This window comes from Copadichromis virginalis, linkage group LG19, assembly GCF_057382275.1.
Source record: "Copadichromis virginalis isolate Kocher_CV1m ecotype Utaka linkage group LG19, C_Virginalis_male_GT1.1, whole genome shotgun sequence".
NCBI lineage: Eukaryota > Metazoa > Chordata > Actinopteri > Cichliformes > Cichlidae > Copadichromis > Copadichromis virginalis.
The window spans coordinates 29,494,527-29,521,582 of NC_140636.1; the positions used below are offsets into that span (position 1 = coordinate 29,494,527).

Consider the following 27,056-nt stretch of genomic DNA (forward strand, 5'->3'; position numbering starts at 1 on the left):
CCTGCTTTGAAGTCTCGGCTCTGACCGGCAGTGGGGCGAGGGACTTAAAAGCACACAGTGTCACTGCCTGGGTGACATTTCAGCACAGAGCAGCGTGGCCCAGTAGGGTGCGCCTGTACACACCAATCATCAACAACATTAAAGCCACTGACAGATCAAGTGAATAACACAGAGCACATTGTCACAAGAATTCATGTGAACATGCACGTGGTCACTTAAAAATTATTTCAGTACTTTGGAGTTTTAGGAAGGTGACTTTATTGTAATTCTTATAGCCTTTTTTGCCTGTGCACTAAAGCATATATTGATACACACTTGGTACCTCGGTGCACATGCTGTGTGAGCCACGGCTAGATGTAAGATTTGCGTGCATTTCGTAACTCAAGGACAGCTTCCTTTGGATCACCTGTGCATTCGAGTTCATTGTGCCTGAGTGGCTCTAGCCCAATAGCTTCTTACACATGAAAGACTTCACTTTCACGTGTCACGCAATAGACACAAACACAGCTGAACAACATCAAAGTCTGCCAGCAGCCTGTAGCCGGACAAATGTCTTCATCTACCACCTGATTGTTTCTGCACGTCTCTCTGTCTGTCCTGTAAATGGTGTAAACAGGTGTTAACATGTCAGCCCCCACCGGACGCCACATGCTGTGGTGTCGTGATCTTCTGAACAGCTGTCCCCTAGCAGTGTGTGCGTGTGTGTGTGAGAGTGTGTAAGTGAGTGTATGTGTTCACTGTGAGGGTTATAAATGAGGGCAAGAGGAGATTTAGCCCTAGTTTTGTGCAGAGCCAAGGACAAACAAAGAGAAAGGGCAAAGAATGAGAGGGGGCCTCACGGCTGTAAGCAACACATTCACCAGCTCACCGAATCCTGAAACTTAATCAGGACCTCTTTCACATTTAACACACACTACTCTTTTTTTACGTTTAAGGGAGTAATCCAGAATATAACAATGCTGTGAGAAAGTATTTGGCCCCTTCCCGATTGCTTTTTTTCCCCATATTGATCACATTTAGCCCTGACAAGGATAAGCGGTTTTGGTCACACTTGCATGTTTCAGATCATCAAACAATTTCAAAGATTAGACGAAGATAAGACAAATAAATAAAAATACGTGTTAAATTATGATTCGTTTATCAAGTGAAAAAAATGTAAATCTTCCTGATCTTATGTGAAAACAATTTCACTAGCCACAAGCAGGCCTGACTACTGTGACACCTGTTGAACTGCTTAAATATAACCTGACAAAGTGAAGAAGACTAAAAGATCTCAAGGAGAAGCATCTAACCACCATCTAATGAAAGAGCTGAGAAACAAAATCATTGGCATGATCAGTCTGGAAAGGGTTTCAAAGCCATTTCTAAGGCTTTGGGATTCCAGTGAATTATGGTGACAGCCATTGTCCCCAAATAGAGAAAACTTGGACAGTGGTGAACCTTCCCAGGAGTGGCCAGCCTACCAAAATTATTCCAAGAGTGTATCAGCAACACATCCAGGAGGTGACAAAAGAACCCAGAACAACATCTAAAGACACGCAAGGCTCACTCGCCTCAATTAGGTCAGAGTTCACAATTCAGCAATAAGAAAGACACTAGGAATAAATGGCATCGTTGAGGTAGTTCCGTCGCAAGCAGGACGCAGCGTTTACAAATAAAATTCAACATTTGTCTCATCAGTCCAAAGAACATTGGTGTGATAGTGTGGGTCCACGACAACCTGCTATAACTGATGGATCCCTGAATTCTGCTCTGTACCAGAAAATCCTGAAGGACAATGTCCATCCATCAGTTTGTGCCCTGAAGTTCAGGCACACTTATGCAGCAGCACAATGATTAAAAACACATTAGCAAGTCCATCTCTGAATGGCTAAAAAACAAAACAAAATGAAGGTTTTGGAGTGGCTTATTTAAAGTTTTGACTTAAATTTGACTTAAATTTCAAAATCTGAGCTTTTACAATTATAACCTTCTGTTACACACCCAAAGCTTTAATGAGACAAGCTTAAGATTAAGTACTTTTATTAAGTTTAATAGTAAGATTAATAGGGAGCTAATGTTACCTGTGATATAAATGTGTGTTTCTGTCCTCAGGTGGACGTGGAGACACTGGACTACCACCACTACCTGCCACTGTTCTTTGATGGTTTAACTGAGACTGCTTTTCCGTATGAGCTCTTCGCCCGCCAGGGAATCCATGACATGCTGGACCGCGGAGGCCCCAAGATCCTGCCTGTCATCCCCCAGCTCATCATGCCCATCAGGAGTAAGTCTGGGAGGGTGCCCGCACTCACGGTTTACCAACCACACAAAACAGAGCTCCTCTCTCACGTGACCCAGTGTGTCATGTCATTTTACCTTCGCTTCACTCTCTCGTTTTCTCAGGGAAATGTATAGTCACCTGGAGACAAATCCAAGTCAGTTACAGTGTTAGTAGAAGCGAGGAGCCGGATTTAACGTGAAAATCACATCTTTAAAGCTAATTAGAAGGAGAGAGAAACCACAGATGAAGTTTTAAATATGTGTAACTTGATGGTTTTAATGATTACTTTTCAGGGCTAAAGTCTGCTTTGCAATCACACAGAGTTATTATCATGGCAATTTTCTGTGATGTTAAAATATAGCAGCCTTTCAATTAGCTTTGGCAGCAAAATGTCCTCATCATCTTCATCATCATTTACATTACTTTTCCAAACCTTTGTATATGTAAATATTATTATTATTTTAACACTGATAGACAGCAGAGTAATCATCTCAGACTTGAACTGCAGCCTTAATAAATATTTTTGCATGTCATTATTTCATTATTCACTATTTGGTGGCAGCCTCATTAGCTTATGATCTCTGACACTAAAAGGCATTCCTTTTACTGAACCCATGAACTGGCTAGGAAATTGTTCACTGAGGTTTCAGGAGGAGAGAGTCATTGTACTGCAAGGCCTCTGCTTCTACGTAAGCAGAGGTCTTTTTGCAATCACAGCCAATGTTGGCTTCACTATACGGGCATGGAGGCTATATCTGCCGTTACGCTGTGGGAAGCAGGCAGGAAAGGACCCAAAATGCAGGACTCTCGGAGACGGAACTGAACTCAAAACACAGCTTTATTGCTGGAATTACAGATTACAAAACTAAAACTGTAACAAGTAACAAGTAAAGTAAGGAATTACTATTGCAAAAAAGGTAATTCGATTACTGTTACTTTCCCTTTAGCACGCTGCGTTACTGCGTTACTAAAACTGATCTTTTTGCAAGAGTGTCTCATGACAATGACGTAAGCGACTGCGACGTTTGTGGCAACAGCTGTGTGCAGATCAAAAATGGATAATATAATGAGTGCGGGAGAGTTTAATTCTGTAAAAAGTGACAAAAACATTACCGTCCGCTGTTCACTGCGTGGGAAGAAAACCTTTTACAGCGAAAAAAACCCCTAAACTTCCAAGCAAGCACCGAGTGCACTGCCACTGGAATGTGAAATTCACAGAGAAACTGCCGTATCCTTCCACTGATCTCTGCGACACACCTGCACCAGGGCAAACCTCCGCCTGCCCCACTCCTGCTATACAGGTGAAAATAGAGCAACAGGACCGCTGGGTCATTGATTTTATTTATTTTCTGCTGTGTTTTACTTGTATCTATTTGAAAGAGTGAGTGTAAACACAAAAAACTATTTTATTTTATGTGCTGGAATGTGCAGAAAATAGGTTTAAATATTAAACAAATTTCTTCCAGTCAGAGAATGTTGCATATAATTTAATGTATGCTTGATGCATAAAGTTAAAAGATTAAAACTAATGAAACAAGTTTTAAAAAGAGACTTTTTCATTTGGTTGCATTTTATATGATGGATTATGCAGAAAAAGTAGAATTGGGCTGAAAGATCTCTTGCTTTATTACCTATTTAGGGTGTAAATCCTGTTTTAAAAAGTAACTAAGTCACTAATTAGTTTTGAAAATAAGTAATCAGTAAAGTAACAGGATTACTTTTTTTCAGGAAGTAATCAGTAATCAGTTACTGATTACTTTTTTCAAGTAACTTGACCAACACTGCTGATGAGAAACTGAACATTTTGCACACAAGACAAGTGACTATCAGAATAAAACAGGAAGTGACAAGAGCACTGAGACTTGGACAAGGACATTTGAGCTTTACACTACAGGGGATAAAAAGACATGGAAGCAAGCAATAGCCAAACTAGAACATAAGAATCACATGACAGACATGACCTAAAGACAGAGAGTGAGAGAGCAAGGGACAAGAAAGAGAGAGAGACAGACATCACAGGGCGCTACAACAACACAGGAAACTAGACACAAGAGGACGGGGAACACAGAGAGGAATGATAACAGAAAACCTAAAGCCTAGATAACAAACTAAGGCTACAAACGGAGATCACAACTATAATAATGAAATACTAGGAACAGAATATTAAATAAACCTGAATCAAAAGTCAAAACACAAAATCTGGGTCATAGACTGGGACCATAAAAATGAATTTCCAACCGTGAATATCTAACTTTCACATTTGAAAATCACTCAAATAAAGGGCCTGGTAACGTTATAGTTAGGAGTAAGGGGCAAGAGTTAGAGGGTTAAGGAATCTGACCTTAATGAAAATGGATTTCTCACTTTGGTTTTATAGATAATATATATTTATTATATTTACATACATATCTTTTTTAGACTTTTCTCAGACTTTGCTTTGGAGATTCGATGCAACAAAAATAGAACAACATGCTTTACCAGGAAAAGAATCACCTGTCTTGCAGTCTGCTGCTACAGCCGCTTCTAATATTATACAACCAGTCCTGATGTGGCGTCCTAATTTGGTTTCGCTGTCATACAGTTCCTATTATTGCATTAACCCTCAGGGTGAAGCGTCCTTGTTTTTTTTTCTGTTTTTCTATTTTTCATTTGCCGGAAGACGCTGGCTCTAAAAGTATGCCTGATAATCTGCAATGAATGTGATGACATGCTACATTTAACTCTGTCATCATGCTGTGCCTCCTTACCTTTCCAGGCTGACACGTTTACACGCGTGCGCACAGTCTCTCTCACGAAAGGTTGTGCCTGAGGGCGAAGTGGTGTACGACTTCAAAAATAGACTTCGGAATTCATAGGGATGCGAACAGGAAAGGTTTCATGTGCAGCAAGAACAAGGAAGAACAAGGAAAGAAGAAGTTGGAGGAATGCAAAGTGTGGCTTTGTTGAAAGAATTTCAGCACATGCACAGGCACAAAGTCTCAAACACACACACACACACACACACACACACACACACACACACACACACACACACACACACAGAAACTCTTTTGTTTGGCGCCACTGCCAAGTGGAGTGTCAGTTTCAAAGTCGGAGCCTTTAAGTGGCGCCCAGTGAGCCTGCGGTAGTGTTCATGTCATGGGCAGTTGGCTGGGGGTGTGTACGTGTGTGTGCTTCTTGTTTATGTGTGGGTGTTGGATGTCTGTGGAGGCAGAGGGGCATGACGGCCAACACCAGGCAGGGCTGTTGGAGACACAGAGACACGGTGACAGACTGACCCTGGCAGAAAGTCGCACTGAGCACAAGCTGCTCGGTCTTAACTGTTTCACATCATACAGTGTAACAACTCCGAAGTGTCGTGTGTGCGTACGCTTTACTGCTTTATAACAACCCAGATTCCCAAAAGTTGGGATGCTCTGTGGAATGTAAATAAAAGCAGAATGCAGTGATTTGCAAATTTCATAAAACAATATTTTATCAAATGATTATGTGAAAATCTACCATTTTAAGAAAAAGAGACAGGCATATGTTTTTCGATGTGTAGCATCGCCTTCTCATTTAACAACAATAAATGAACTCAGGAGACCAGTTGGTGGACTTTTAGGAGAGCAGTGTTGTCCCAAATTTGGTCTGATGTAAGATTCTAGCTGGTCCGCTGACCTTGATCTCTGTTGACATAGTTTTCTTTTTATAATGTGACAAACATTTCACTTGTGGGAAGGTCTGGACTATAGGCTGGCCAGTTCAGCAACTTGTACTCTTCTACTACAAAGCCATGCTGTTATGATTAATGTGGTTTAGCATTGTCTTGCTGAAATATGCTAGCTCATTCCTGAAAAAGCCACCTGGGTGTGAGCATGTTACTGCTTTAAAATCTGTATTTACAGCTCAGGATTGACGGTGGCTTTCAGATGTACAGGCTTGTTTTTCCATCTGAGATGCAGCTTTTGTGGCTTCTTCTTTGCATGATAGAACTTCAACTTACATTTTTGGGTGGCACAGAAAACTGTGATTTCAGGCAGTGATTTCCATGTTTCTAATGCAGTGCCACCTAAGGGCCTAAAGATCACAGGCATCTGGTGTTGAATGTGAAGCTCGCCCTTTGTGCACAGAGTTTTCTCCAGATTCTCTGAATCTTTTGATTGATTTTTTTTTTCTCTTGTTCAAATCCACCTTCTCGTGTTGAAGCTGGTGAAGATGGCCCTTCCTTTCCTATGCTGTGAGATTGAGGGTTACTCCAACCAAAACCTGCAGCTGGTGGAGAATTGGTTCATGAGATGCCACTACACTAAGCAGAGCAAGGACTACCAGCTGCAATTCAACCCCGCTCAGCTGGAGTTTGTTGATAAATGAGATAACCAGTCAGTGCTTCAAAGTTTTTTGTCAATAAGTATTTATATTAATAATTAATTTAAGCACTGGTTTGCCTTCTTTTGCTTGCACAAGTGTGTTTGCAACCTCCTCTACCACCACAGATAGATTGTAAGTCTCTATACAGGCACGTGAAAGCAAAATGTCTATTTGGCCCTCTGTAATGAAGCACTCACTTTACACACAACTAATCATTATACACAGTGGTACTTGGCTACTCAGTAACCCAGACAGCATTTTATAAGTTCAAACCGCTCAGCAGTTTTGGCCATTTGCCTTCTGGAGGCCAGACCAAAGGTGATGGTTATGCCCCTAATGAAAACACACACTTCGCCCTGATAATGGAATTCTAAATGGCTTGCTCCTTATTAACTTTTTCGTTTATTAAAAATCAGTCCCGTTTTGCCATCCACAAGGCAAAACCGCCAGTCCGTGTCTCTGTTGCAGATTAATTACTTTTCTATGGCGTTGGAAAGAAGGAGGGATGGCAGAAAGAGGAAGAAAGTAAAAAGCCATCCACAGTTTAAAATGGCAAGATATATATTTTTTCTCCTCTGACGTTAATACATCTTCAATGTGGCTGGCAGACTCTTATCTGCAGAGCGACTGAGCCACATCAGGCCCTGGTGAATTTTGATGATGACTGCAGGTTACCCAATGAGAATACACAATGAGGAAGGCTCTGGCTGACATTATACTCTGAGGCCCCGGTCCTCAGTGACTTAAAGACTGAACTCTTTCCTACTGTACACCATGCTCCCTTTTGCTTGCTTTAGAAAGAAAACCTTACTGTGGGAAAAGAGGCGAGAGCATTTAATATATTTTTGTGGCGTTGACGCATTTCAGAAGGCTTTTTTTTTCCCGGTGTGTGTTTGAAATGACAAATGGTTTGCTATGAAACATCAATTTGTGTAAGTAAAGTCGTAAAAAATGGTTTTGTTCAGCCAAACAGATCCAAGGTGACTCAGGAGACAAGGCAGAATGTTTTTGAAACGCCGTTGTTTTGGGCTTTCTCTGGCGTCCTTAAACAAGGAGGAAGATTCTGAGCCATGCCTGCGTGCAGTTGATTGGCAGAGCATTTGTTCGGCTTTGAACTAAAATGAGACTTTCATTACAAGGAGATCCTCAGTTACGCCTCTGCACGAGAACATCTTCATCTGATCTCAGAAGTGTATTTATACCCCGAGCGAGAACAATTCACTGCTAAACTCTCCGAGGTGTCGCCCCTGCCTCTGACATTTCACAGGAAGCGGAATACGGGGTCAGCGTTGTTTTATCTCCACGCTGAATACGAAGCAGGCCTTAGCATGAATAGATGATTATTCAGATTTGTCCCAACACAGGTTTTAAACCAGCATTAATATATCAGGCCCTCGGCTGCCTTCCACTCTGGCTCTTTTAATTTTTTTTTCCTTTCTCTTTTTCTTTTTTTTTCTTTTTTGCAGTGAGGCAAGAGTGCTGATGAATAATTGAACAGTCCCGCGGTCCAAATGTCACAGCAGGGAAAATTGTTTGCGCTGGCTGGTAATTAGAATTTCATTGTTTGTTATGTAGGTTTGAAATTCCTGTCATTCCACATTCCACCTTATCTCGGTGATGGCAGATATCACTGCGCTTGTCTATCCGGGGGAGACACTAAGGCAACGATGGAGAGATGGCGTGAAGCACAATACATTTGCTCATTCAGCACACACTCATTCACTCACTCGCTCACTCACACACTCGCACATTGTCGCCGACACAGATAAAGTCACGCTCCTTCTCATTCTCCTGCTCTCAGATGGACACAAAGCAGTGGCCCTGGTTCACATAGTCTTTTATGAATGCCGTATGCAATATTCCTTGAACCTTTGAGCCTCATGTTGTTTATGTGACTCTTCTAACATTGCGTAACTTGGTTCGTGTTTTGTTACTGCCACATTCAGCACTGCCTGTGCTCGTGAATGAGGCTGACATTTTTGTCCCATTGCTTGTAAAATGCTTGCACTGGAATGTGCACTCATGTACGCGCACACGTACGGGTACGCTTGTGTGTGTGATGTGTGAGTGGTGTATGAGAGTGTGGCTCCGTGTGCTCGGGACTGCTCCATGTTTGCATATTAGCTGTTTTAACACTTGCACTGAGTGATGCAGTACGCTGTTCTCTTTGCTGCTCACACACAATCTTTTAGGGCTGGTGCCCTTTTCCTCTTTCTCGATTAGTCTTATGTGAGTTCGAATAAGGTGCTGCAGCTAGGTATGGGTAAATTACTATTTCTACTAATGACTTGAAATATATATTGATTCTAATGTACAAAAGACTTAAATAGCAGTCAGAAAAACAGAGATCCATGAATGAATGAATAGAGATTCATGGAAGAATTCTGTCATGGCAGAGATCGCAAATGTCCCTCCAATTCCTCTGAAAGACAAAGGGTTTAACTTGGCTGCACACAAACATGTAATCCCACTGGTTGGGTTAGTTACTGTTACAGGTTAGTTCGAGGCAGGTAGAACCACTTTCAGGCTCCATTCATTTAGACAGGGACTCACAGTAGCAGTTTCTGGAAGTTAATTAGTCATTATTCTCACTTCTGGAAGCCTTTGAGCTACATGCAGGGCTATTCATATAGTGTTGCTATCAATTTTGTTACAATCAATTTTGTACTCATCTTGAAGCATACACTGTAAAAAAAATGTTGTAATATAAAAGTATTTTACTGTGTATTTTACAGTTTTGTACTGTTTTTCTAGAATATCATTAAATTTACATAAATAGACTGTGATTTTACATTTCAAATGTAAAATAACATAAAATCACTGTAAATGTAATAAAACATAATTTTCTTGTTTTTTAAATATATTTGTCTGTACATATGCATATTTAGATTGTTAAAATACATTCACAAATGTATCATAATTTCACAAATATCTGTCCATTATTTGAAAGATTGAACTGTTAAATTCAAATGTAATGCTATGGAAAAATATATAAAATGATTCTTATAAACTTTTTTTACATCAAATAATGTTATTTAGGGCGATCGTGGCTCAAGAGTTGGCATTTCGTCTCGTAATCAGAAGGTTGCCGGTTCGAGCCCCAGCTCGGACAGTCTCGGTCGTTGTGTCCTTGGGCAAGACATTTCACCTACCACCTACTGGTGAGGCCAGAGGGGCCGATGGCGCGATATGGCAGCCTTGCTTCTGTCAGTCTGCCCCAGGGCAGCTGTGGCTACAACTGTAGCTTGCCTCCACCAGTGTGTGAATGTGAGAGTGAATGAATAGTGGAATTGTAAAGCACTTTGAGGGTCTCGAAAAGCGCTATATAAATGCAATCCATTATTATTATTTAAACCAACTGTTAACTGTATATTTCTGTACATTTAAGTATTATTATTCATATTGCCGCATTCATTGACCTTGTTTATAGGTAATTTCATTGTTTAATGAAATTACCTATAAACCTCTGTCAGTGCGCCCCAGGGTGGCTGTGGCTACAATGTAGCTTGCCATCACCAGTGTGTGAGTGTGTGTGTGAATGGGTGGATGACTGGATGTGTAAAGCTTTGGGGTCCTTAGGGACTAGTAAAGCGCTATACAAATACAGGCCATTTACCATTTATTTAACATTTTAATCACATTCAAATGTTCCTAATTTAATGTTTAAAAGCACTTGAAAAAGGCAAAATCCTATGTAAAATTTGGGCTACAAACTGTATTGTCATTACTGAAAATAACCGTATTTTATTTAGTTAGTTATTTAGTTATTTTCTGTTATTTTATAGTATTATTTTGGCGCCCCAGCTGCCGGAACATTACTGTGTTTTTAGGATTTTTTTTTTACAGTGTACAGTATATACACACGTGCTGCCGGTAGAAATTGTGTTCATGAGTTTGTGCTAAAAATACAAAACTCAGAGCTGCTTATGTTTATGATAATCTGTAGACTTTATCACGAAGGACAGCCTAAATAACTCCTCCACAAATATGCAGTGCTGTTTCAACACTGTCCAATCAGTGTGTGTGTGTACATATATATATATATGTATGTGTGTGTGTGTGTGTGTGTGTGTGTGTGTGTGTGTGTGTGTGTGTGTGTGTGTGTGTGTGTGTGTGTACAAACCACTGATATGGGGGTAATAATCCAGAAACCTTTTTTATTTCGTTAGGTTTTGTGACTCGAGGGCAGTGAAAAGAAATTTCACCTTTATTTTTTATTTAAAACGTATTTTTAGCAAACTTTTTCTTTTGGTGTGAAGCACTGTGCCACTCATTTTGTCATTTAGCCATGTTTCTGATGATCTTTATAAACAGGTTCAACATTTCAATAGAATTTTTGGAACCCCCAGCTTTCATGTTGTCTAAGTGCTAAGGAACATTCACATGTGGGTTTGCAGGTAAGCGGTCCATGTTGACAGGAAGAGAGGGATGCCATTTATTGCAGTAGTTTTGTAAGGATTGTCTATTACCTAGTTTTTAAATGTTTTTTTTCACTAAAAATAAGCAGTTGATGGACTCCCAGAACGGCTTTCTGGCTTCTGGTGAATGTCAAGTATTTCCTGCCTTTTAGTTCTGTTTTTAGCCTCTACCACCCGCGACAGGGAATGGTAGAGACCTGCTGTTAAAGAAAACTGCTACAACCAGTCCACACTGAACAGATAATCAAGCTGAAATTCTAAAAAGATCTCCAAAGCAAAGTCGATTCAGAGTCAGTCATTAAGTTGTGGCCTTTGTTCCCTGTAACAGAAACAAAGATCTCTTTAGTTGCAACATCAACAGTTTATGAAGAGGAGGAACCAGATACCTCCAGTTGGCCAAGATGACGAAAGAGCTTTCCTGTGAATTTGTGTCACCTCACGTTAAACAAACAATTTATTGTGTTTGAATGTTGTCATCATCAACATGACTGAAAGGCAAACCTGTTTGATTCCTATCTTGAGTGACTTGCCTGTCGACTGACATTTGTTCTGTGGCATTTAATATTACGACAGCTTTACTAACCAAAGTCAGTAGCATAACCACGAAGCAAAACCTGTGGCTACGGTTTCTCTAAATTAGCGTGGAGCAGTTGATATCCTCATTCATTGCATCTTTAAAGTCAAATGGCTGGCTTTAATACTTCTGCCGTGTCCTAGTATCTTTTACCAGATTGAAACTGTATAATAGCGGCATTTCTCTGCTATTCCTATTTTCCTCACCATCAACCACAGGCTCTCAGTGTTTTTGCACTCCGTAGCTGATTTCTTTGTTTTTGACTATTTCTTTTAAAAGGTTTTTCTTTTTTTCATGCCTTTCATATTTGTTTTTCTAAGTGCTTACAGGCAGAATAGTCAGTGTGATGGTATTGCAAACCCCTTTTTGTGAAAGTAGGCGTCAAATGACAGTTAAAGGTTTCATGAAGAGACCTAACTTTTTTTGGTGGGGATATACTGTTTTAGACTGCACAAAGGGAATTACCAGTGCTCATTCAAAGGGCCACATAAAATCCAAAGCAGCCGAAATAAAACAACAAGTATGAATATGCCAGTCTTAGAGGCTAATAACAAGTTATTTTCTAGCCCTTTCCTTTCTGTCTTTCATCTATCTTAATCTCTGATTTGACATTTGTCTTATGTTGTTTTCTCCCCCTTTTTTTCCTCTCCATATTTGTCTCTCTGGATCACGAGCTCTCCATTTCTCCCACCATCATTCTCTTTTGTTCTCTCTATCGGTGGGAGATGGAGTTAAGTGCAGCTGTAGGCCAAATAGCCCAGTGATTGGCTCTCACTTACTCCTGCCTCCCCAGTGCATTTGAAATCACTGATTGCAGACAAGCTAGTCTAAATCAAAGCTCTGCTTTAAGGAAAATTCTTTCAAGGAAAAGGGAGTCTGCTAAACCCATTCCCAACGCAGATCATCGCCTTCACTTACATGAAGAAACAATGTGTAAATTGACTGTATTTAACTGATATTGCTAACTGATATCAAATTATGTTGCTGCCCTTCAGATGCCCTGAACACAAGGAACCATCAGGTGATGTGCACCACCGTGAAAGTCCTGCAGCACCTGGTGATGTCTGCAGACAAGGTGGGAGAAGCTCTGGTGCCCTACTTCAGGCAGATCCTCACCGTTTTTAACCTCTTCAAGAACAAGAGAAGTGAGTTTCAGGCACCAAGCTCTGGAGTGTTTCAAGGACAGATGATGTGGGAGGTGTTTGTCTTTTGGAGCAGATCTTGTGTAAGCTTGTTCTAATATTGGCATGACTGCAGAGCAGCAGTCACGGGGGGAGGGGCATGAACCAGGTGATTTGACAGCCCTGAGAAATGCCACGTAGAGGTTAAGTGTCTCTTTTTATTTGAGTCCAACTAAAAAGGGATTCTGTTTTCTGCATTTTCTTTGCTGTAGACTCAAAGCTTCTGCCCTCGAGTCCTTTTTACTTTTCCTCCTTCCACTTAAGCATCCACTTGACAGAGAAGCTCAATTTTGTCTTTTCTGCTGTCAGTCAGGCGGCATTGTGCAGTGCTGTTGAGGAGGAGACTTTGTCCTTGCTCTCACTGAAAGGCTGCACCTGGGTGACACCAGGACCTGGGGAGATTGGCATCAGATAGGCAGGGCTCTTTGTGTGGCTGTGTCAAAGCACTTAGGATGGTGTGACATGATGTGGACCCATTGAAGGCTTAAAGGCACAACCAGCCCCAAACACCACAGCAGGGTGTGGAGACTGACATTGTGAATCAATCATCTAAACACAAGCTTTAACGGGAGAAAACACAAGGCTTTAGTCTCTTAATCAATATCCAATTTGAATCTGTTGTCTCTTTAATTCGCTTACATTTATCTGTTTGTTGAGATAGTGAGAAAAGACAAAGGAGGGAACAGGAAAGCCCGCCTTATTAGCGCACGGCCTTATGCAAATCTCCTCCGTAAATTAGCTGTCAAATCAATCCCCTAAACTGTTTTGAAGCGCGAGTTTCTCCGCCACACCAAAAGCTCCGGAGTCAGCCGGTGAACCTCACCATGAATATATCTGCCTGGTAGTTACCGTGGCGCTCTGTCCACCTGCCTCAACTGCTCCTCTGTCCTCCTCTGGCAGGCATCGATTAAATCCGAGCCAACCTCTCACCTGGCAGGCGTCTCTGCTATCCACCTCTTGAGACCAGCCTCTGCCAGAGAGAGGTCCATACAGCTGCCAAAGCACAGGGCCCAATCTGCTAAACAAGGACAGAGCTTCCTCTTCAGTAGTTTATAGGCATCCGGCAGAGTTTCTCTCCTGTAAAGTTTGACGAGAGTTGAGGCTGAAAATGTTACCAAAGTAAAGTATGTCGGTGCAAGCGAGCGTCTATATACTGTAAGTTCATAGATAGCTGGATAATTTCCTTGTGTTTCCCCCCCGATCACCGTCTGAAGCCTTAGATGAGCTGTCACAATTCATGTTCTGTTCTACCCACTCCCCTCTAGCAGAGAAAGATATAACTTCAAATACAGAGAATAGATGCTTCCCTTTTGGGAGGGGGGAACAAACACGGTGTGAACTAGAACTAGAGTTCTTTCTGCCTAATCCACAAATATTTCAGGGTTGTTGTTCTCTCACAGTCTTTCTCTGTGTGCCTTTGTCTTTGTTTCTCTCTTCTGTTTTATGGCTTGTTTATATCAATATCAAAGCTTTCATTGAAGTCCATCTATTATCTAATATTACTTATATACACCTCCAGGTCCATCCCACACTCAGTCGGCTGTCTCAGTGCCTCAGACCGAGCCTCTAGCAGACAGGCACGATCATTGTGTTAATACAGTAGAAGACACAGAAGGCCGGCTAGTTGTGTGTGGTAACTCCCACACTGTAACTCACAGAGCTTGCATGGCATCCCTCTTATCTCCTGCGCCACAACGGGACCACTGTCCATTTCATGCCAAATGTGTGTGTCTGTGTCCACATTTGTGTACGTCTGTCATGAATAGATCTGTTGTATCCCATATGCAGCTGTTGCCTTCAGTGCTTTCTGTCTCTCCCTGCTCACTGTTGTCTGTTTGCCAGCCTTGGGCACACAATGCTTTACTACACATCTATGACATGCCCCACATATACTTGCACATATACCATTGCACGCCGGTCCAGATGAGGCTACACAACCTGACTCTGTTTCTGTCTGCCCAGTTGTTCGAGCTCCGAATCAATAGGCTGACAGCCACTGCTGCAGGGTCAGGGCCACAGTTAGATATCACCGACATCTCATCGCGGGACAGATCCCTTAGGCTGTGTTCCCACGCTTCCGCTGTGTCGCTCCCACTCTGAGACAGGGTTGTGACCTGTTAAATTGGTCTGTATACAGCCCTTATCTGAGCCATTTTTCCAAGGTCAGAGACGGAACTTAACAGCCATCTCCAGAATGGACCCTCGGGTGTCCTTTCACTCAGACAGAGCGCTGGCCCTCTGACCAGAAGAACAGCGTTACAACCCACCAACCCACATGTTCAGTCTTTTTGGGGTCCAGGCCTCTGTCATTGTTCAAAGAGAGAAAAATATGCCTGTTTAACAGCCTGCTGGCTGCCATTCTTCCCACTGTCACAGTAATGCGTCATTTTGAAGTGCACAATAATGAGCAATCGCATAGTATCACCATCCTTGATGTACCCTTTTGTCTCCTGAATCAACGCTCTCAGCTTTTGTTTGCTTTGTGTCTTTTGTTTATCAACTGTTCTTTGTGTATTTGTCTACGTGTGCATGTGTGTGTGCATGTGTGTGTTTTAGAGACAATGTTGAGGACAGTGTAGGAATTTCTCCAATACGATTTGCATGGCTCTCTTGTTTTCTTGATGTGATGAATCTTATCCCTAATGAAATGCAACAATGTTCCTTAAGAAGGAGAGATGTGCTCCCTCATCCAGCAAATTCCTCTTCTGAGCTCAAAGGATGGGAACTCATCTGCCGTACTGTATATCATATCAGGAAGGGACTCTGCAGCGGAGTAAACAACATCGAAAATATATTGCGGGGTTGTGAATGAAGATGAAATGTATGCCAGTACTGATTTTATTTAGTAGATTAGATGTTGGCTAGATCAGTGAATACAGATTCTTTATTACTAAATTCCACTTTTTCACAGTCGGTTATGTTACCTTATGATAAATAGGACCTGGTGAGCTGAGCAGATGTAAAGAAAACTATGAACACTAACTCGAGTTTAAATTTTTAAAAAGTCCTGCATACATGGTGTCTTTTCGACACAAATCACTTCTAGTGGGACCCAAAAATGGTCACTTCAGTGCTCGAAGCATAGCTGGGACGTTAAAACAATTCAACAGACTGGTTATTTAAATAATCACCCCACAGTATACTCCCTAAACATTTCTGCTGTTAAGTTGTGCATTTATAATTCAATTAAAATTAACCTCGGTTTTCAGTTTACAGTAGCAGCCATCTCAAAGCACTTCTGATGATCCCCTATGAGCGAGCACTGGGGAGCAGTGGGAAGGAAGAACTCTGTTTTGGCAGGAAGACAAAGCCAGGTGCAGGGAGGGGCAGCCCTCTGTTATAACCGGTTGGTTATTAAGGGAAAAGATACAACTTAAAATAAGGACAAACTAAGAAGGACTGGCGAGAGCGAAGGATTTCAAACTGTGAGTTTATTGGGGATGGCTTATTTTCACAGCCAGCCTCAAGTGGCTATTTAAGTTGCATTTTTTGGACTTTCATATTTGCTTCATTTTTCAGCCCCAGATGTTGGTGCTTGGCTTCAGATGAAGTCTTCAAGTTCAGTTTTTTGTTCTTCTCTATCCATCCAACTCCTTTAATAGAGACAAAAGTGGATTTAACAGGGTGCTCCACATCAGTGGCAAGCATCTTGGTTGTGTGTTTATCGAAATTGCTCAATCATATAGCTTTTATATGCAGCTGTCGTATTAAAGCTGTTGTGTTTGGTGTAGCGGAGACTAAGCATTTAGAAATCTGTACGACCAGGAGGAGGGCCTGGCGTGCTCTGCCACAGTGAATGAAACATGAGCTCGCAGATTTGTCTGGTTCCCAGGGTAGCATTGTTGTTGTTGCCCTGATAATTTTCTTCGCTTATCTGTAAGGTGTAGGTCCTTAAACACCTATTCATCACTGACAAGCGCACTCTCGCTGTCTCTCTCTCTCTCTCTTACACACACACACCCACAGAAACACAGTTATTCACACTTATTGCTCACACACCAGTGATCTGGTTCATTTAGCCTCTTTTATCTTTCTGCTAGGAATGTGGCCAGCTATGATAGGGTCTCGCCCACATGCATTGCTGAGCCTACACACACAGACACACACACAGACACACACACACACTCTACAAGTTGTGATAGTGGCTCTCTGTCTTCTGTGTCTGGACAACTGGTGAGGTTTTTGTGTTGGTGACAGATGCAGCACTGTGTCTGTATCTTATCTCATGACCGCGCTCTATCTGAGTATCACATGACGTGGTCACAGGCACACTCACAGGTCACGTTGGGCCTTTTTTATTTATACGGCGGCTCAGTTACAGCCGATGTTTGGAATTGAATGGAAATAAACACGGGTAGGTGGTTCACCAGACAACCGCCACCCCCACCCCCTCCATCACACCCTGATACAAGGACATGGAGAGTCATGAGGAAGGAGACCTATTCCACTGTGTTCAACTATGATACTAAGAGAAAAGGCCATCTTGAGCAGAAACACAAGGAAATTAAATCCTTTTTTTTTTCCTCGGCTCATTTTAATAAGACAGAAGGCCAAGCGTATGCCTGTGTACTCAACCACCTGTGCTCCTGTCCACAATACAACATAATACTCCCATTTACTGCCACACCACTGCACTGTGGCGTGTATGATGTTGAAGCTAATTCCTGGGGATTCCCAGTCACAAACATTTGCTTTATTTAATGACCTTTTCCAGCTGCTGTTGTGAAAAATTAATTCACTGCCACGCTTTCGTTGTGTACATAGCAACGCTATGGAGGAGCCGCGCTCGCACAAACACACAAAAACACGCACATAAGCCTATGCCCCCATTATAATCCATCATCTTCCACAGGCACGGAGAGCTCCTTTTCCCTCAGTGGACATCAGAACACACACCTCATCTTCAGCTCCTCTTTCCACATAGCCCCCCTCCAACTGGAGATATCTATCAAACCATCACATCCTGCCGAAACCCCTCCGCCATTACAATACGAGATGAATGGGAGAAACAGAGAGCCAAAAGAGAAATGGAAGAAGATATAGCATGAGTGAGCAAGAGATGAAATCCAGGTATACCGAGTTGCCTGTCCTTACCTGCTGCATTGTTAGCATGCTTCACAGCACATAATGACTTTTTTTTCTTTCTTTCCTAAAGCTTAAGAAAAGACACAAAGTTGAGGAAAATAGTAGAAATATAGTTTTATATTAATGCCGCCCACTCCCCCCATTCCCCTCCCGCCTACCTCTTTCTATCTCCCTCCACTCCAATACTCCTTGCGCCTGTGGATATGCCCACCTGTCTCTGTTAATTTCTATTGTCAGCAGGTCTGAGGCGGAGCAGCCAATCAGTTGCGAGCGTCAGCCCTTGGGCCTGCAGTCACTCCGCGGCTCCAATTTAAAGGTCAGCTGATAAGCAGCCAGATTCATGCATAATCTGGGCTGCTCCGCAGTCAGACAGGCAGACTGCTCAATGAGCATGCACACACACACATATCCACACCCAGCATACACAACTCATTCTCTTGGTCTGATCGACCCTCAGAAAACGAAGAAGAAGACGTATTTCACGTGCCCTTTTCTCGCCGGAATAAATGCCTGCCTCTATTGTTCCATCAAGCCACATAATGTACTTTTACTAATTGTTTGAGAGGAGCATCTCAGAAAGAGCCCGGCTTTATGTTTGTTGATTTGTTCATCATTTGGTACATAGTGCCTTTCTTGCGATGTGAAGCACTTAGGGGAATTACGGGATCTTTAACAAAGCACAAAACCTGGCAGTGCGCTTAAAATGAAATAGAATTTGGTTATTTAGACCAAAATACTCAATTTTGCTCTACACGGGCCTGATATCCACTTACGAGGACATTATACTGCTACTGTTCTATCAAAATTTTAAATGAATATTCTCATATGTGACTCTTATTTTTCTTAAAAAAAAAAAAAAAGGTAAAAAAAAAAAAAAAATCTGGTAATTCTTTGTTTTTACATTCATTGGGCCCCAATATGCCCAAATATCAAAGAGAAATTAAAAATGCATGCTGTGGAAGAGTTCGCGTCTTAGGAGGTTAAGACTAATGTGTGACCCACCTGCCAGTAGGACACAAATGTCAAATTTAGTCAGAGCAATGAGTAATGAATAATATTACAAACTACCACCAGGGGAACCTGGCCTACACCCTGGGAATCACTGCAACAGAAGATGCAGAAAATGTTTTTAAGCTGATGGATGAAGTAGAATGGGTGTTTTTCATTATAGAAATACATCCACAGTAATTCCCTTCCCTGTGGTTCCTTGGAGTAGCTAGTTCAGCAATCTTCACTAAAATTTAAATCTTGGATATTTATTGGACAAGAATTTAGGCTCCAGACCAGTCTTCTAAAAGCTGAATGTTTAGCTTTTAGACAGCTAAGATCGGGTTACTGAACACAGTAACTTCTGCTTTGTAGATGAATGTGTAGGTACCGTATCCTTAGTGATGAAACATAAGTCTTCACTTTCAGTGGAGCTGCTCCTTTCATTCCCTCTAAATCCAAGAAGCACCCAATTACTTAATTGGATGAGTTATGAGGGTCCTTTCCTCACCCGATTCCCTCCCATCTCAATGAGATTAACACACTCTGTAATTAATGAATTTGGGGCACTGTGAAACGATTTGCAGGATTGTCCTGGCTCCGGGGGCCTGACATGTGTAACACAATTATCGAGTTGTCGAAACCAGACAAAAGAGTGAGATGAATAGGCCAGCATTAGCTGTGTTTGCTAAAAACAGGTGATCGTTCCAGTCACAGCCTGGATTAGATTCGTGGGCCACTTTGTTGTCATTCAGATTAGAGTGCATGTGTGACGATGGCTCCCGTGTATTCATACGTATGAATCCGCGTCCTCGCATGAGAATTTTTTGGGCTTCCTGACTTGGTAGTGGCAAGCAGAGAGCTCTCCTCCAGCTTCTTCCCACATCATCGTGTTTGACATCTCCGCGGGCAGGCAGCGACAGAGTGCTGGTGTGTGTGCAGACATTTGTCCGGCCCGCTTTGGATCAGCGTTCGCACCCTGCGTCAGGTTGGCTGTCGGCTTTCATAAGCGCACCTCCACGAATGGGTCCGCCGCTTGAACACGGAGAGAGAGAAAAAAGCACAGTTTTGCAAAATAAATAACAAATGGCATTTCTACAGGCTTCTGATTTTGTTGTCTCCGGCAAGGACACTCATAATAAACAATGAATAAAATAGATTTTATCACCTCTGTCTGGATTCGTGTGATACACCCGCATTTCAAACAGGTCACTGTTTGCAAAGCACTTGAGATGTGGCAGTCATATTACATCTGCGACTGTCATTTTTTGTCACCTCTGTCTTCTTTCACACAGAAGTTCCACTTTAATGCGGCCAGGAAAACCACTCGGTCACCCATAGTCATTCTCACTGAACCAAACAAAGCCAGCGTAATGCTGCCACAGTGTGCCCCCCCAACCCTACCCCTTTAGAGACCCACACCCCATTACTGCCCCTTCTGGGCATATTTCACTGACAGATATACCCCATTATTTCATCATATGCCAGCCAGTCTCTGCACTGTCTCTAACTGATGTATTTTGCTCATACAGTCAATAACACAGCTTTTTTTTGTAATGTTTCTATCATACAAGAGTGGTATGAACACTGGAATTTTATTTACTTATACCATGTAGGTTCTATTTTATTCTGTTGTTTTTTATTTTGTTTTTTCCTGTTGTCAGTCTGTCTGATCTGTCTGTCCATCTTATCCTCATTTACAGCTCGAGGGAACTTTTTTCCATTATTTTCTTCATCAACTGATGTTCAGTCAAGATCATGGTTCACTCACAATTTTTTTTTTTGTTTTATCATGACTCCAGAATTCATATTCCAATAATGCCATAATAATCAGCCTTATACAGACTCCAATAGATGGCTTTGGAAAATGTGAACGACAGCACATGTTATTGACTTTTAACTGTTTAATTTTCATATATTTTCAAGTTTTACAGCTTTTCATCCTGATAAAAGCATCCCTACATGGCCATTCATACTGCACCAAAGTAATAAAATAATACAATTTAACAATTAAATGACAGAAAAAGTCCTGTATGTTCCACTATTTCTTTTAAAAGGCTGTTTTCTGTGAATTAACAGAAACCTTTTGATTTATAATTACAGAACAGTCCGAGCAATGTGCTATCAAAACCTTTTATGTTGTTTTACACAATAATTTCTCACAATTTAAACTCAAAGAGTCATTCTGACAGATGCTTTTTTTTAAATACAGGAACATTTCTTTATCTGCTAGAAAAACCTGATAAAGAAATGCTGCTTTTTCTTGCAATCATATATTGCAGGGATCAAATTAGCAGTTAAACTTCGTTTTGTCTACAGAAAGGAGAGTTTCACTGGTTCTGCCCACTTAGGATTAAAGTGGGCTATGTGTGGCCTGTCATGTAAAATAAGTTCCCTGACATAAACTGTCATCTGTAAGCTGCACGGTGTTAAAGACGTACATGAAACAAATCTCTCAAATGTAGCACATGACTTCAGTATTCAGCTACGAGCTAACGGTGTGCTCAGAAATCAGTAGCGTCACTTGAAATGTTTTTCTCCATGGAATACGCTTCAAGCGCGTTGCCTTTTCAGTGCTGCAACATTGCTAATGGTTAAATTTCATTTAATAAAGGAAAGATTAATATTTAAATAGGCTGCTGGCGATGTACAGTATTATCATTTAGAATGCACATTGCACATTGTTTGCATAATTAATTCAGTGCAGCTTCATCTGTAAATAATATTGTTACCACACCAGTTGCACAGACACAGAAGACCGTTATCAGGATATGTGTGTGTGCTTGCGTGCGAGTGCAATAGGGCACACTGTCACTGCTGCGCAAACACTGAGAAAATTCCCACTTTAGTGCCTTATTTACTTTCAGGATCTGTTCTGTCACACAAGCGTGAGTGCAGGATACACACACACACACACTTTCTGTGCCCTTCAAAGTCAATAGAGGGGATATAAACATCAACGTCTACGTCACACTGTCACGTGGAATGTAGAATATGCAGTCTGCTTGGGATCATATTTTATAGGCAGATTCTTGACCTCTGCGGTGAAAGCTTTGCACATGCCGTGCACTTTCTAACATCTTCGCTTTGGAAACACAGGATCAAAAGATGTTAGGAGCATAAACAAAACACTGCTGTGGTGATTTATACAAATCCAGTATTCCTAGTTTTCTTTTCTATGTATGTGTTGGTGATAACAATGCAAGGTGGACCCTTCATCTAACGCCTTGCAACAGTGGCCACATAATTAACTTTATCTGACTTTCAGTACCAGCCAAGGCTTTAACATTATCTTTTATGCTCCGTGTTTGCTCCCAGTCCTCCTTTTCATAACCGAGCTGATGCATAGTTTTCGCTTTTTCCTTCAGTGTAGCCCAAGTGCTAAAAGCCTTGGCTTCTTTGTTCTGCTCTACTGTTGACCCAAGATAGATGAATTATTCACCTTGAGGTTTGTGGCAGCTCTTGTAACGTGCTGACCCGCCAACCCCTCTGCATGCCTGGGACACTTTACATTACTCCCAAAGGAGATGCACCCATGGTTCTCCTCCTCTCCCCTCAGCTTCTGTCTTCTCCACCACCTCCTCCCATCAAATATTTAGTCTGCGTGGATGGAGAAGCAAATCCCCAGCCTCTCTCGCCTCATTTCTCTACAAGCCTCGATGTTCTCCTTTACTGTGAACCACATCTATACTACACAGATGTGGTCTCACGGTGCTTTGATAGCAAACTGTTTCAGTATCTTCCTCTCACATTTTTCTTCAAAAAATTATTTTTTCTTTCATGGTTGTTTTTAAAAAAAACAAAAAAACAAAAACGAATATATGGAAATATGCTGCTACACCAGGGACATTTTATCTTAAAGGTCCAGGGAAACTTACTATTTCCTCATTCAAGGTAACTCAATGACCAATGACAAGTTAATAAGTTTCCATTTTAGCTAGTACTCTAAAGGTTTCACTTCAACAGAGGTGTACAAGGCTACTAAAAATACAGCATCTTTTAAGTAGTAGTACAATTCATCCCAAGGAGAATCTGTTTTTCTCAACAAAAAAAGTTCACAAAACAACAGTGACTCTGATGCAAGTGTAATATGTGGTGGAGCTGATGCTTCTACACACACAACTCACTGGAAAGAGGCAGCAGTAAGGAGGTGCAGACACAGGGTTAAATACATAAATCTACCCATAATCTTATGAATCATATGGAGTTAAATTTGAATTGTTTTTATTTTTTAAGCTAGGCTAAAATATGTATGTAATATGATATCTGCTGGCCTGGGGGCAGAAGGGGGCTTTTATTTGAGAGGTGACTCTAAAATAACACAATTCTCTCTTAAAGTTTTGAACACTTTTTCTTTTCTTTCGTTGTTTTCTGTAGTCTGAACTGGGTAGGGCTCATGGTTATTTGTGAGCTCACTCATCTTGGAGTTGCCTGGCAACCACACCATGACAACGAGAATCCCGGACGTCACTATAGGCGGTCAAGAAGTAGACAGCCACGTGAACTTCAAAAGCAATGAAATACAGAAAAATGCTGCTACTGTTATCATTCACTCTTTGATTTTTAGTCTTTCTGTTAAGTTTTGCTACCCGTGAGACGGTTGTGGCTTATTTGCCAACGTATGTGTGTGGTGTTTTACTTCTTATGTGACTCATCTAACTCTTCTCATCTAATGCCAAAACTATTATAGCATAACATGGTCCACAAAGATATTCCTTCAACTATTTCAGCTCTGATTGTTGTTCATTTTATCATTGAAATCCAATTTTGAAGAAATCACTGATTTGAAACAAAAGTTTTAAGGCTATAGCATGCATATATATATATATATTGTGTGTGTGTGTGTGTGTGTGTGTGTGTGTGTGTGTGTGTGTGTGTGTGTGTGTGTGTGTGTGTGTGTGTGTGTGTGTGTGTGTTGCACGCAGGTGAGCAAGCTCTGGAGTTGAGCTTGTGTTCAGAGCATGTGTGTTGGCCCCTGAGGGGTCACAGTCACTCTCTTGTGTTTGTCACCATAGTCTTTGTTTCCCACAGGCCTGCTATTCTGGGAAGAGAAAGGTCATCTTCCCCTCGGATACTGGCACCTTAAGGATGCTCATAACTGCACACTGTCTACAGAGGAAGTCAGCAGGTTCTCTGCTGATGATTTTTAGCCTCTTTGCTTTGTATTGTTTTATATTTGTATTTAGAGTAGAGAGTAGTGGAGGCAAACTTCTTATTACAGTAGGTTTACCTAATTTTATATTGTTGTGTTTTCATTTAGGATGCTGTGTATTTGCATCCATACATATGTGTGTGTGGGTGGCCGATGGCAAGCTGAAACAGATGCTGTAGGGTAATTTAAGGTAGACTGAGAACATCTGTGCTTATTGAGTACTGACGTATGCAGTAGTAGAAGCAGGGTCACTTACTTCCTTCTCTAGTTTTGTCTCCCTGTGTTTCCTGGACATATGAAGGCAAAGTAATGGGAAACTGATCCATGCGGGACCTCTTCCCCTGACCCTCTATATATAACAAAGTGACCCACCTATAGATTAACATGAGGCCTCCCCTCATTAGAAAGTACAGAGATTTAAAAAAAAAAAAAACAACTTTGGTGTAGTATGAATTTCATCACCTGGCTCCATATGTGCGGAGAGATGGGACAGCTGCTTTTCAGCCATTGGAAAATAGCTACTACGATACACACCTCCAGCTTTAGGGGCGAATAAGAGAGGAAGCCATATGTTGCTGAAGGTTATGTGAGACCATGCAAATTGAAGCTCAGCTCTCTTGGTCACAAGAATGATGCTTTCAGCTTGAGAATTGTAGTCTGGCAGTTTAGTCGCTGATAAATGCAGGCAGCAGTGCATTGATTGGAGCATTAAAGCGGGTGCGCCACCTTTTTCTCGAGAGTCTCCTGGAAACTTTCATGACACAGCGCCCTATCAATTGGGTGATGTGCATATTGATTAAGTCAGAGATACTTTAGAAGTCCTCACCAACAGGATACGTAAGAAAGGGCTAGATTTCTTAATGCTGTCGGAACAGCTATAGATGATTTAGATTAAACTGCCTGCTAGCAAGTATGATGTGCTCAATATTTGTTTGTGAGTTTTAGTCTTCCCTGTGCGTAAACAGAGACTTGGGTTCCCATGTGGCAGTATTCATACTGCTCAATGCCGCAGTCACCGCAGGGTGGGCTTTTATTAAAGAGTTGTAATGAGTGAGAGCCATCATAAGCCAGTTGCCTATTGATTACCTATAAAGAGCACTCAGTGGAGACGTGCTGTGATCCATAGATAATGCTTTGCACAGGGAGGCTCAACTTACTCTGGTTCCAAACCTCTGCATCGCCAGCCACATCTCAAATTTTGTTGAGCAATTCAAATGGATCTGGCAAACAGGTTGGAGAATGAGCCTTTGCAGGCAGGAGTACACAGCAGAGTGGTAGTGAGTCAGTTTAAGAGATTAAACATACTTACAATCAGCTGTTAAATATTTTTAAAACACAATTGCTATTTATTTGGTAGTTTGTAGCTCATTTAACAGCCACATAGTCATAGACCGGATATGGACTTGCTACAAACAGCAGTATCCCTGCTAATGCTGCCTCAGTGCTGGAAAAAAAATGACGTCAAAGCAGCCAGACATGTTTTTCAGGGCAAAATCAAAACCTCCCACAGAAAGCAGCTAACAAGAAGGCAATCAGGCAGAATAATGGAGTGGTAACAAAATGGGCTTTCAATTTGAACATCAGTGCGGGCTCAGCTACCGTACCAATAAGGCCTGAGCTTTGAAGTCACGACAATAAGACACACAGAGACTCGTGGGCATCCACATACACACAGAGCCAGGAACAACACACAGAATAAATACATTTATTCTTGTGTCAATAAAAAAATAAAAGCAATATTACATGTGAATGTTGCTATGCTAATGTATTCTGAGGCCTACTGCTAACAAACAGATGATTGATTGGTGAGTCTGTGACATTGTGCTTGTCTGTTTGTAAGACCACTGCAAGCTTTGCCTTTGTGACAAAATAGAACCGAGCAAAGGACGACATCAGTCTGGGAATGAATCTAAACAAAGTTTCCTTCTTGAATTTCTATTAGAGCCTAAATTTAATTCATCTTAGACAACGCACATAATGTCTTCCATATAATGTTGAGCAGAGAGGCAATTTCATTAATGACTTTTTCTATTACCCTAGAAAATGTTTGCATAGGCCTAATGGTAAAAATGCTCCTCTGTTATTGGAACTGTCTATAATTGATTTGACTGTCTGTGATTTCCACATTATTTCCCCCCTTTTTTATTTTCTTTTTTGTGTTTGTTTATCGCATTTGATAAATATTAGTTCTGTTAAAGGGTTTAATTAATGTATTACTAGCAATTACTACCAAAAGATGCTTTTGAGTATTTTTTATAATTGTAGTCCACCAGAATTTTGAGGCAAATGTTGGAATATATTGTTTTTACTGCTGTAGATCTTAATTGCTTTACATATTTTTGCTATCACACAATGACTAATAAAAATACAGTGCTAAAGATCATAGCTAAACTAACTTTTTTTAATGTTTTTGCTAGTTTACTCTTTTCTTTTCTTGCTTGGCTAACAACAGTATGGGTCAGACCGCTGTGTCACTGAAAAATTTCTCATTGTTTATCTGTTTCACAAGGTTAATGAACCATTTTTACAGAACAATCAGTGGAGTGAGAAATAAGTGGCAGTTTAATCAATTGATAATATTTTAAGTGGCTATATGCTGATTAAATCCTTTTTCCAAACGTGTCAGACCTAAGGTGAAGGGGTGTGGCTTTCCCCAAACAATTTAGTTTTTGGGCCTCATTTACAATATAACTGTGTGGCAGATTGTGAAGCATATAAGTATACTGCATAATGCCCAGTTATGAGAATTATAACCATCGCTATAATATCTTAACCACCCTCTTAAACATATAGCCCGCTAACTAAGAGCAGGGTCTCTGTGGGTTTGTGTGTGTGATTGCTGCATGATGCTGAAGCCTGTAAGAAAGACAGCTGCGTCCGTTCCTTGTACACAGACTCCAAGAAAGGGTTCTCTCTGCTGGAGAGGGAACAGTAAAAATGCATCATAATTTCTCAGTAATGACAGCGGAGCTGATAATGTCAGAGCTTATCAATATGAGCCTTAGTGTTTTAGCCCCAGTGCTTGTTTAATGCTGGGTTTCGGTAC

At 41.3% G+C, this 27,056-nt stretch overlaps 1 protein-coding gene across 5 annotated transcripts in view; it reads left to right on the plus strand.

The window, feature by feature from the left end:
- Positions 1-27,056, plus strand: part of pacrg (PARK2 co-regulated) — a 152,925-nt gene that overhangs the window by 78,305 nt on the left and 47,564 nt on the right. For 4 of the 5 annotated variants that reach the window (XM_085440908.1, XM_085440911.1, XM_085440907.1 and 1 more), the window contains exons 3-4: positions 2,095-2,266; positions 12,601-12,750. In XM_085440908.1, coding sequence (XP_085297034.1) covers positions 2,095-2,266; positions 12,601-12,750 — 322 coding nt within the window. Of the gene's footprint in view, positions 1-2,094; positions 2,267-12,600; positions 12,751-17,638; positions 17,857-27,056 lie in introns of all 5 variants that reach the window. The other variant, XM_085440909.1, reaches the window with a different exon arrangement.